Below are 10,387 nucleotides of genomic sequence, written 5' to 3'. Positions count from 1 at the left end.
AAAGCTTATAGTTAGGGCTGGATCAGGTGACCCTGAGCCTTCCCTTAGTTATGCTGCTATAGGCCTAGGCTGCTGGGGGGCCCCATGATGCTCTGAATTTCTCTCCCGTGCCCCTCTCCTCTCCTCTCTCTCCATGCTTCTATATGCCACCACTACACATTACTAACTTTGTGTCTCCTCTCTCTCTCCCTGTACTTTCTGCAGGCTGCCCTAGCTCTATGTTTCTGATGGGCAGTCACCGGTCACATCAACCTGACCTATGTTTGATTGTTGTGTCTTGTTGCTTTTTCTTCTTTTGTCTCTCCTCTATCCACTCACCCCAACCGGTCCAGGCAGAAGGCCACCCACCAAGAGCCGGGGTCTGTCAGAGGTTTCTTCTGTTAAAGGGAGTTTTTCCTCCCCACTGTCGCCAAGTGCTGCTCAAGGGGGATTTGTTGGGTTTTCCCTATGTAATAATAGTGATAACAGTAAGGTCTAGACCTTTTACTTTGTAAAGTGTCCTGAGATGACTTTTGTTGTGATTTGGCGCTATACAAATAAAATTTGATTTGATTTAAACTTCCCCCCCTTTCCTGTATTATAGATTTGGTGCAGTCCTGGTCTAGTGTGAGGTACAGTATTTAAACCTGCTGCTGCCACAGTGCAATCTTTTCATCTGGACAAATAACACGGTAACTCAAAAAGAAAGTTTGCACATATTAACAATGCAAAATTAACCAAATGTACATGCTTCATTGATTAATTGTGTATGTCTAAAGCAAATGTCAAATCAAGTGCCTAAAATCTACCTACGACTTAAATCTACACACATGGACAAAGAAAACAAAAGAACATTACCTAACTAATTCCACTGGTGGTGGTGGCTTAGGACCTCACATGCTGAAGGCCAGGGCTGAGGCCTTCACAGCATCATTAATGCTGAAATACAGAGATTTTGGAGCAACATATGCTGCCTTCAAGATGACATCTTTTCCAGGGATGCACATGCATCTTTCAACAAGACAATGCAAACCCCATACTGTACATTACCAAGGTCTGGCTGTGGAGGAAAAGGGTGTGAGTGCTGGACTGGCCTGCCTGCAGTCCTGACCTGTCCCCAGTAGAGAATGTGTGGTGCATCAAAAAAATTGCATCAACTACAATTCAGGACTGTTGTGCACCTTAAGACTTATTTGCAGGAAGAATGGGACAAAATGACACCAGACACTTCATCACTTGGTGTCCTCAGTCCCTAAACGTCTTTTAAGTGTTGTTAAAATGGCAACATACCACAGTGATAAATGCTTTACTGTCCCAACTTTTTTTTGGAATGTGTTTCAGCATCAGAATTGGAGTTTATTTTGAGCAAAGAATAAAACTGATGAGGTATCACATCAAATAATGTGCTGCTGTGTTGTTTTCAATGTCATACAGGACACAGATGATTTACAAATCACTACTTTCAGTTTTAATTTAGATTTTACATAATGCTCCCAACTTTTTCTGATTTGGGTTGTACCAAGTTTAATATTATTATGTTTAATATTTGTTTAGATATTGAAACACACATGAAAAAATGTTATTTTTGGTAGTGAATTTGGTGTAGGAGTAGTAGTCCAATGAACTTTTGGTGAAAGAAAAGTAAAATAGAAGAGTAATAATAAAAAGCCTACAGGATTGCAAGGGTTGTGCTATACCCCTTCAGAGCATACACAGCTAATAATAACCTTCATGCCACTTCAGGTATCTTCTAAACTTACAGACATTAAACCTTCTGTTTCTGTTGAAGGTTTTCCAGACTACCATCATGGTTAAGGAATGATTTATGTGGCTTTAAACTGGAAAATGTTTGCTCACCTTATGTCATCATCTCATGTTAAATAGGTTTGCTTATATTAACTGAAATGGAACAAACTAGGCAACAGATACCTTATGTTAGAAGCAGTCTGCAAAAATAAAATCAACAGCTGGCAAAGCATTGTTGATTTTTAGCATCATTAATCATGAGTTCAGTGTTTGTGAGTCAGCATGAAGATGATTACCTTAGTGAATGTACAACAGTCTGAACTGAGCCTACTATTGAACACAGACTGCAATAAATCAACCTTATAATTCTGCCAGTGCAAGAAAGTGAAGACTGTCGTGTCAGAGACTTTACTCACTGCTCTGAGGTGAAAATGTGTCCAATGACATTTCTGGTGAAGATCAAACTAGCTCCAACAAAACATGAAATTATGACTGCAACAAGAAAAAGAAACAAAGAATATTAAAGAAGCTGAATAATGAATGGATAGTCTGTTTTAAACACTTTACATATTAAAATGAATGTGGAAGTGAAATTAAGAATTGAACTAATCTCTGCCCTAACGCTAGAGTCTTAGGATGCTTAACATAACCCCCAACATTACCCTAACCAGTTACTTCTGCCTATTCCTGACTCTTAGGATCTAATAATAACTGCCCCGTAATTTAGTCAGTTAGCTCCTTTAGTTAGTCTGAATCAACCACCTAGGGGTGCTGCTGTAAATAAACATAGTAGTTTGATACAATAACTGAGCCTTTTAGCTTTTAAGGCTTAAATATAGCACTGTAGCTAATTTGTGAGCTATCAGAGTTGTGTCTTTCTCTGAGGAACACTGTTAGAATCACAATGCAGCTGAGATCATTCTTGACCAGCTAACATCTGCTGTGGATATTAACACAGTCTCCTCACCTTGATTCAGAGCAAATAACCAAGTGCACAGCCTGGTTAACCAGCTAGTTAAGTTACATATGGAGTCTTACACAGCTTTAAACATAAAAGAAAATGTTAGCTTTTGTGTCTCTATAGTGTTTAATTACTGCAACAAGCAGTTGATTCAGAATGGCTCTGGAACTGTTGTTGCTGTAGCTAACAGGTGTTAATGGCTAAATGTGATAGCAATTGCTAGCACAACAGGCAGGGGCATGGTATTAAAACATCGATGGCCAGGGGGCATGTAAATTGTTTAGAACACCACTGACGTGAAGTGACATTATGAAATAAAAATATGATATGTGGCTTCATGAAATACAACTTAACATGAAATAAGCTATTGAAAAGTGAACATATAAAACCTGCTATTCTTCCACCACCAAAGAGGTAAAGACTGTGTAGATGTAATGCAGACAGCATGTATTGTATGTATTGGCTCTTACATGCACAGGTGATGGGGACTTTGCATGATAGTTTGGCCTGCTCTCTGTTTCCTGCACCAAGAGCATTCCCAATCCGGACACTGGCAGCAGCAGCGAATCCTGCAGGGTGCTGTGTGAAAAATAGATAAGTAACACCTAAAAGTGTATTAAAGCTACCTTTCCTTCACTGTAATTTTATTGGAGCAGTGGCCCATACACACAAAAAGAATCAATATTTTTAATTACCATGTATGTTAAAATACAGAGCTGAAAAATTATCGACTGAGCTCCTAGCTCAGCCTCACTAATCAGACCAGCAAGGAGTCCTCCCAGCTCTATCATCCAGCACTCCAGACAAAACATGAACATACTGGGAATGGCCAGCTGGACAAAGGGTCCCCACTCCTGCAGACAGTCAAGTGACCAACCTGTGGGTCAGAGGTCCTGACATTAATCAAGTACATAGAATATAACAGTACCTTTTTATTTCATTTGTGTTTTGATTATTCAATTCATGTTAGACTGCAGGTGTGTTTTACAAGTAATAAAATGGGATCAAAGTTTAATAGGGCCTGGGTTGTAAGACATGGCACTGTCACTGAGTGAATTTTGCTTGAAAATGATTGAACTTGTCAGATTACAGAGCAGAAGATTTGAGCAAAACCAGAAATTGTAACCAAAACTCGTGGTGGACCTAAAGACTAAACTATTTGCTTTTGATACAACAAGCTTCTTTGGTGATTAATTAGAGTGCTTAACACTGTTTTGCATAGACAGTGTGTCTTCTGCATATTTAAAATCTATAGCCAATCAGCTCTTTTAAAAGTCATATTTCAATTTGGCACCTCAAAAACCATAAAAATGTGCATTAATATTTCAATTCAGAACCAGAGAACATTTTTAAAATTGCAGGCCAGTGTTATTAGATAGAGTAGGAGAATTAATAGAACCAACCCCATAAAAAAAAAGAAAAGGCAAGAACAGACTGTAATTGATCTCATGTTGTGGTCAAAGATGAGGAGACAGCTTACCTCCCCATGTGGACTTGTGCAGACCCCTCCAGCAAATGTAAATGTATAAGGTCACAGCCAGCAAATACTGAGAGATGGCACCTGCTGCTGCAGATCCACTTAGAGATATACATTTTTAACGATGTTACTATACTGTATAATAATAAAGTGATATGATAAACTGAAAACTCTCTATAATGTAACCCAGTGCACAAATGCAGAAGCTCCGGGTGAATTTCTATAATTCTCATCTGACTAGTCTGAAGCTTTCAAAACTAAAATTGACAAAATAATAATTATATTTATTGTTGCAAAGTTGCACTGGACAGGATTTCTGGGCACTCAGTGTACTGCATGTAGAACATTTAATACACCTCAGCTTACTTTAATTCAGTGACTCAACATGTTAAGCAGAAGTTAAAACATGTCATTGTTTCTCCTGACAGGACTGAATGCTATAGTACACTGATCATGATTAAATTGTAACTTACGCAACACCAAGATCCATATGATAGAGAAAGATGTAGTTGATGATTATGTTGAAAACATTTCCTATCGCTCCAGTTATCACTTGAGGCCATATGATTTGCTGTAAACCACAGCACAACCATGGCTCAGTATTAGTTTTGAACTTTCATACTTTTAGCTATGTGTCAACAAAGATTGAGACAGTGAAAGAAAGTATCACCTGATTCTGAAGATACTTCATTTGTAGATGGTACATAAAAGAGGCCTGCAGAAGGAAAACATGAGTGGTGAAAAGATGAAAAGTTAGGGGATCACCAAAGTCAGTAGTATTCACCCTGAAGGAACCATGTTTGTCTGTATAAACTTTCATGGAAACTCATCCAGTGGTTGGTGAGATATTTCAGTCTCGACTTAAGTACTTAAATGGTGGACTGACAGAGTGACTGCCATCCCTAGAGCCATTCTGCTAGCATGGAAAAAAATGTGTTTATGCCATCAGTTTGTAGATTATATCAAACTTACCGGCACAGCGGGCATTAAGATCTTCACATACAGCTGAGAGAGACTTCAAGCAGAAAGACAAAGCAAAACAGTGTGCATATGAAGCTGTGGGACTGAGACATGTAAGTATGCATAAAATGGACATGGTGGTTGTGAGCCATTAGGATCCATCTTTACTAAAGTTCACAGCAACACTGACCCAAATGTCAAGACCACTTTAAACCAAAATAGTGAGATGAACTGACCAGCGCTGCCGTCGCTAGAGCCATGCTGCTAAATCAGTCAAAAGTGACATCCTGTAAACTACTCAATCTTATACAAAACCGAAGATACCGTGGCTGCATCTAACTGTGCCAGTTATGTTTATGAGTTGTTCCCAAGCTGTCGCTTTTTCTAAAACATTTTTACAAAGTTTTAAAACTTTTGTTGCCATCCAAAGTCAGATACTTCCCTCAGAAGTTGGTAGAGACCAAACCAGAACTAAAAGCAGAGTGAAAATTATACCTTCCACCATTAGGTGGACAAAAGCACAATTCTAAATCAATGCTAATGTTTCTCCATACCTGCTTAACAGGCAACTGTTATAATAAGTTTGCCATATCTGTACTTAAATGTGACAGTGGCAGTGACGTGCGGTCAGGGGAGGCAGGTGAGGCAAAGCCTCCCCTGTCAATCTTGAAAAGAAAAAAAAAGTTAACCATAAAATATAATAAATGTTAATATTTGTCGGCTGGTGTGTGTTGTAGGCCCTTTTGCCGTTCGAATCCGATGTTGAAGGAATTTTTTTCAATAAAGAACAGCAGAATTCCCGTATGTCCCGTTCAAATACATGGAGGAGATGCGCGATGAGGCAACACTTTGCTGTGCCTCTCGGTGGATCATGTAATCCTCAAAAACTGTATGCGATGCAAATAGTGTGTCGCTGTCCCTCTATATATCGCAAATAAAATGCTTTCAAACACTCTGATTATATGCTCTGCCTTGCCATAATCTGGATAATGTTGTGTGGCGACCTACGTCGGCTATTGGGGAGGGGTCTGGTGGCAGCGACATGATGCATGGGGGGCATCATGGGAGTTCAATGATGAGTTCAGAGAACAGTTGTTAAAGTGTGTTAAAATGTTCTAATGTGTTACCCTGTTGTGTTTATCTTGATGACTTGTATGTGTTAATGTTTTGCTAGCTGGTTGAGTGCTGTGTTGTTGAACCGTAAGTCTAAGCTGTATGTGTAAAACTGACCCTGTTGGGAATGTGATGTGTGGAGCGGTTCTGTGTTCTAAATAAATGACCAGAAAGACAGAGTTGCATGGTAGTCATTATGAAGGACACGCCCAAGTGCTACCCAGAGTCGTGCGGTGTATGGGACCTGGAGTAGGCACTAATTGACAGCATAGGTGCTAGCGCCCTGCTAGCTAGTTTAGCTGCTCAACCTCACCAGCTGTCAACCTCACCGCACGTCACTGGACAGTGGATGTTTCTCAAGTCTCTTACATGATTGTTCCTACGTCCTCAGTTGACCTAGAAGTCGGTGTGGGTTGACCAAGTCTCAAATATTGGTTCTGAGGAGTGAGGAGGCTGCTGGAGGAGCCATCCTTCATGGAAGCGTTATATGAACCAACATACCCTTTTATCAGAAATCAATTAGTGATTGGAGGCCTCAGATGAAGGACAAGAGGAAAAGACGTTTAATGCTGTTAATAACATGTTACCTCAAGTCCTCTCTCTCCTCATGTTTTCCTTGCATGTTACGTGGGAGGGACTATGACGCAAGGAAACGGCAATTCATATGAGACTTGCAGTATGTCAGTGCCATGTATACAGCCTGTTTCCACTGCCCCCCAGTGGCCACACTATTGATTTAAAGCAGGTTTAATACAGGAGTGCCCTCAAATTAGTAATTAATTTAACACTTCTAAATTATTGCATTCATTTCTGTTTTTAATGTCACTAGTGTGAAAGATGCTGTGGGTGACTGACCTGGCGACCTCTGGGCTCTGTTTGATAGCAAGTAGGATGGGTTCAGTGTTGATGAGGACAGCCCAGCAGGGGAAACAGGCCAGCAGTAGAATCAGAATCCCCCTCTGGAGAATCACACCCACACGCTTCAAGTTACCGCTCCCATAGGTCTGCATAAACCATGCAGAGAGATACTTAACAAGCAGAGCTGGAAAACACCTAATCACAGCAATAACCAAGGGTATGACTGATCAAAGAAAACTAACTTGATACAAAAGCTCATTGCTGAGTTGTTTTTAAGGGGACCCCAGGACAACCTGGGAACCCAGCGGTACTGGCTGTGCTTGTCTTGGTTAGATAAATAAAGCAAAAAAAGAACCTCTGCTAAGGACATTACCTGAGATATGAGAGTATCACAAGTTAAAGCCAGACCAAAGCCAGTGCAAAAACAAGTGCAGTTAACCACCTGCAAATGAAGCAAAGCCCACATAATTCAGGGAAAGATAATGAAGATAACTCAAATGTCAGTACTGGCAAGGTCAAAGACCAATATAAAAACATAGAGGACTCAAGAAAATCTCCTCACCACAGTGGCTAATGCTACTCCAGCTAGTTCTGTTTTTCCCAGATGACCACAGAACACAATGCTGACAAAACCGATGAAAGTGGTCATGGTCTGGGAAATGACCTGGAGAACAAAAAACAAACAATACCTTTTGCTCATTTTCTAGTTCACACAAACTAGAGGTCTTAGGTTTTCTAGTTCTAGTTTCCAGGTTCATTAATACACATATACTGTAAACATTATGCATCACAGAAATGTTCGAAAACAGTGAGTAAAGACCCAAAGAGATATCAATTAGTTCTGACTTTAATCTCAGATTTCTGACATTAATGCTGACTGCTCTAAATGTCAGAATTCTGAGAAAAAAAAGTCACAATTCTGAATCTAAAGTCAAGAATAGTTTATTTTATTTTATTAAATTTTTTTTTAAATACACTAGCCCTACTCCTCTTCCAACTTGTTTTCTGGGACCCAAGATCCTACAATGCCATAATGCTACAGCCTCAAGTGTTTGTTGTAATTTCATTAACTGCAAATTTGTTGAACAATTAGCATACTGTATGAGTCACTTAAAGTAAGGTATGAGTCATCAAATAAACTGAAATGATAGGGGCACCTGCCTTAGTACATAATTATAAGGCCCCTATTTTATACTGGGGCTTTGACCTCAAGTCCGTTTTTTTTTTCAGTTTTATTACCAATTACTGTGCAAACCACTGTATTTCTTTTCACCATATTGTATTAGTTATAATGTCTTTACCTTATGAAGTTATCAACAAACTAATGACTCACTTATAAACAATTCACAAACAGCAGTAGGAATCTTTCACTGTTTTCATTCCGAGCTCAGCTCAGTAACACTCCACTGCAAGTAATCAGTTGCATTTTGTGACTAAATTTATTTAAGGTGGAACTGACTTTTTTTAAAAGGTCACACTGGGTGTAACTGTAAAATAAACAGCTTACAAACAATGCTATTTTATTATGGTTTGATTCTGACAAAAGCACCTGAATGCAGATACTGTATAAACCTACCGATGCATTCACAGTCACTTTTTGGCACATCACAATAAACATCATCCATTATTGTCTGTGAACAGTGGCAGGTGTGTGACCTCAGGTGAAAAGAGCCCATTGGGCCCGAAATTACTGATATTATTTTTAATGTTACTGATATAATGTTATTATTACTGAGGGTATCAGTACCTTCATTTCACTCTTGTGGGTTACATTTTAAAAATTAGAAACTACCCTGTGTATTTGTGCCATGTTAAGTACCCCCTAAAGGGTCAGTACAGTACAACCATTAAGATGCGGTATTCCTCTGCGAAAAAGTGATTAAAGCTAATATCGTAATTATATAATTAATGAGGATATCACGCTAGAAATACTGCACATAGGTAATTCTCAAGGTACAGTGCAGTCGGCTTGGACTCAGGAAACTGTCTTACCACTGGTCCCGCTAGTTTCAAAAGTTGTACCAGCTCATTCCGATACTCAGACGGGATGCAGCTGACGCTCCGCATCCTCTTCAAGCAAGAGCCCCAGTCTTCACCTGCGCACGGAGCAAAAGAAGCCCCTTCTCTTGCTCTTAAATCTTTCCTCACTCCTTCAGCGCCCTTAACAGGTGTTTTACCAGAGTCGCCCATAACTAATTAAACTGGTGCTCTCAACAGACAGTCCGGACTAACTTTTATCACAGGTGTTTAAATGTGCGAGATGCGTACTGGAAGAGTCAGGGGAGGATTTGCGCATGTGGGCTGAGCCTTCACTCGCAATACTTTATGCAGAAACACTTTTGGAGCGTCATGTTGCATTCGAGTACACTTTAGGATACGGCATCCCGTAGCATAATTGTCCGGGATCCAGGTGACATACTAGCCCCAGCTTGTGACTCTCGTGTATTAACGTGCATACACCGTTGACAGACCTTTGTTCGTGGTATGTATTGTACTCATTTTGTTTTCCACGCTGACAGTTCCTGGGCTGTGGAATTCATTTTTCGTTAGCTAATCCTCCTGGGTAGTTTGTTTTTTCACCTGTCCGTCCTCGTCATCACTACTTTTTTTTTTTTTTGCCGTTAGCCTGTTTACTCCCCCTGGTCATCCTGTTCTCCCTAGCCGTATTTGCTCAGCCCTGGTTGTATGTATTCCTTTTTTTTCTTGTTTCCCACCATTAAAACCACCTTTTTTTTTACTAGCACCTGGGTCAGCAATCTTGAGTCCTGCCTCAGTTCTCCCTCACCCTCCTGGTGAGGGGGACTAAATCATAACAGAGGGTGTGAAGTGCGGGTATTTCCAACTTATGCAGTCTATGAAATACAAGAAAGGAAGGAGGATAATGTTTTTTACAATAATAATAATAAGAGTACTACTAATGAAATCAGCTTGTTAAATTTTTAGAGGTCGGTGGGAATGTGTGTGGCCTCAGCCCCAGGTGTTTGGTTCAAGTTGAAATGTTAGAAATGGGTTCCATGTGTCATAAAAAGCTGATAAACTATTCTTGTGAGTGAAGGTCATTTTCCCTAGTGTGATGTATTCTATCAGAAGGTTGGTCCAGTGCAGGGCCGGTCCGTGGCATAGGCAGTATAGGCAAATGCTAAGGGCGCCGTACATCCAGGGGGCGCCAGAAATGGAGGAAGAAAAAAAGTGTAACTTCCACTATTCTTAAAACTAGACTTCAGAAAAGAATAAGCCCACCACATTAATTTAACTGCATAGCAGCAAAGCCTACTAAGTAGTAGTAGTAGTAG

General features: G+C 40.0%; 1 protein-coding gene across 1 annotated transcript in view; it reads right to left on the bottom strand.

Moving 5' to 3' along the window:
- The window catches only part of LOC109957931 (multidrug and toxin extrusion protein 1), an 18,338-nt gene extending 8,961 nt beyond the window's left edge, over nucleotides 1-9,377 (bottom strand). The window contains exons 1-11 of the mRNA XM_020596188.1: nucleotides 9,087-9,377; nucleotides 7,657-7,758; nucleotides 7,468-7,536; nucleotides 7,092-7,240; nucleotides 5,136-5,178; nucleotides 4,834-4,878; nucleotides 4,637-4,734; nucleotides 4,167-4,264; nucleotides 3,382-3,563; nucleotides 3,157-3,265; nucleotides 2,142-2,217 (exon numbers count right to left, since the gene is read on the bottom strand). Of these exons, the coding sequence (XP_020451844.1) occupies nucleotides 2,142-2,217; nucleotides 3,157-3,265; nucleotides 3,382-3,563; nucleotides 4,167-4,264; nucleotides 4,637-4,734; nucleotides 4,834-4,878; nucleotides 5,136-5,178; nucleotides 7,092-7,240; nucleotides 7,468-7,536; nucleotides 7,657-7,758; nucleotides 9,087-9,284 (1,169 nt within the window). The 5' untranslated portion in view covers nucleotides 9,285-9,377. The remainder of the gene's footprint in view (nucleotides 1-2,141; nucleotides 2,218-3,156; nucleotides 3,266-3,381; nucleotides 3,564-4,166; nucleotides 4,265-4,636; nucleotides 4,735-4,833; nucleotides 4,879-5,135; nucleotides 5,179-7,091; nucleotides 7,241-7,467; nucleotides 7,537-7,656; nucleotides 7,759-9,086) is intronic.
- Between the last annotated feature and the right edge of the window lie 1,010 nt (nucleotides 9,378-10,387).

Source organism: Monopterus albus, unplaced genomic scaffold (assembly GCF_001952655.1).
Source record: "Monopterus albus unplaced genomic scaffold, M_albus_1.0 scaffold29.1, whole genome shotgun sequence".
Lineage (NCBI taxonomy): Eukaryota > Metazoa > Chordata > Actinopteri > Synbranchiformes > Synbranchidae > Monopterus > Monopterus albus.
The sequence above is the reverse complement of the archived record's forward strand: the minus strand, read 5'-3'. Positions and strand labels throughout refer to the sequence as shown.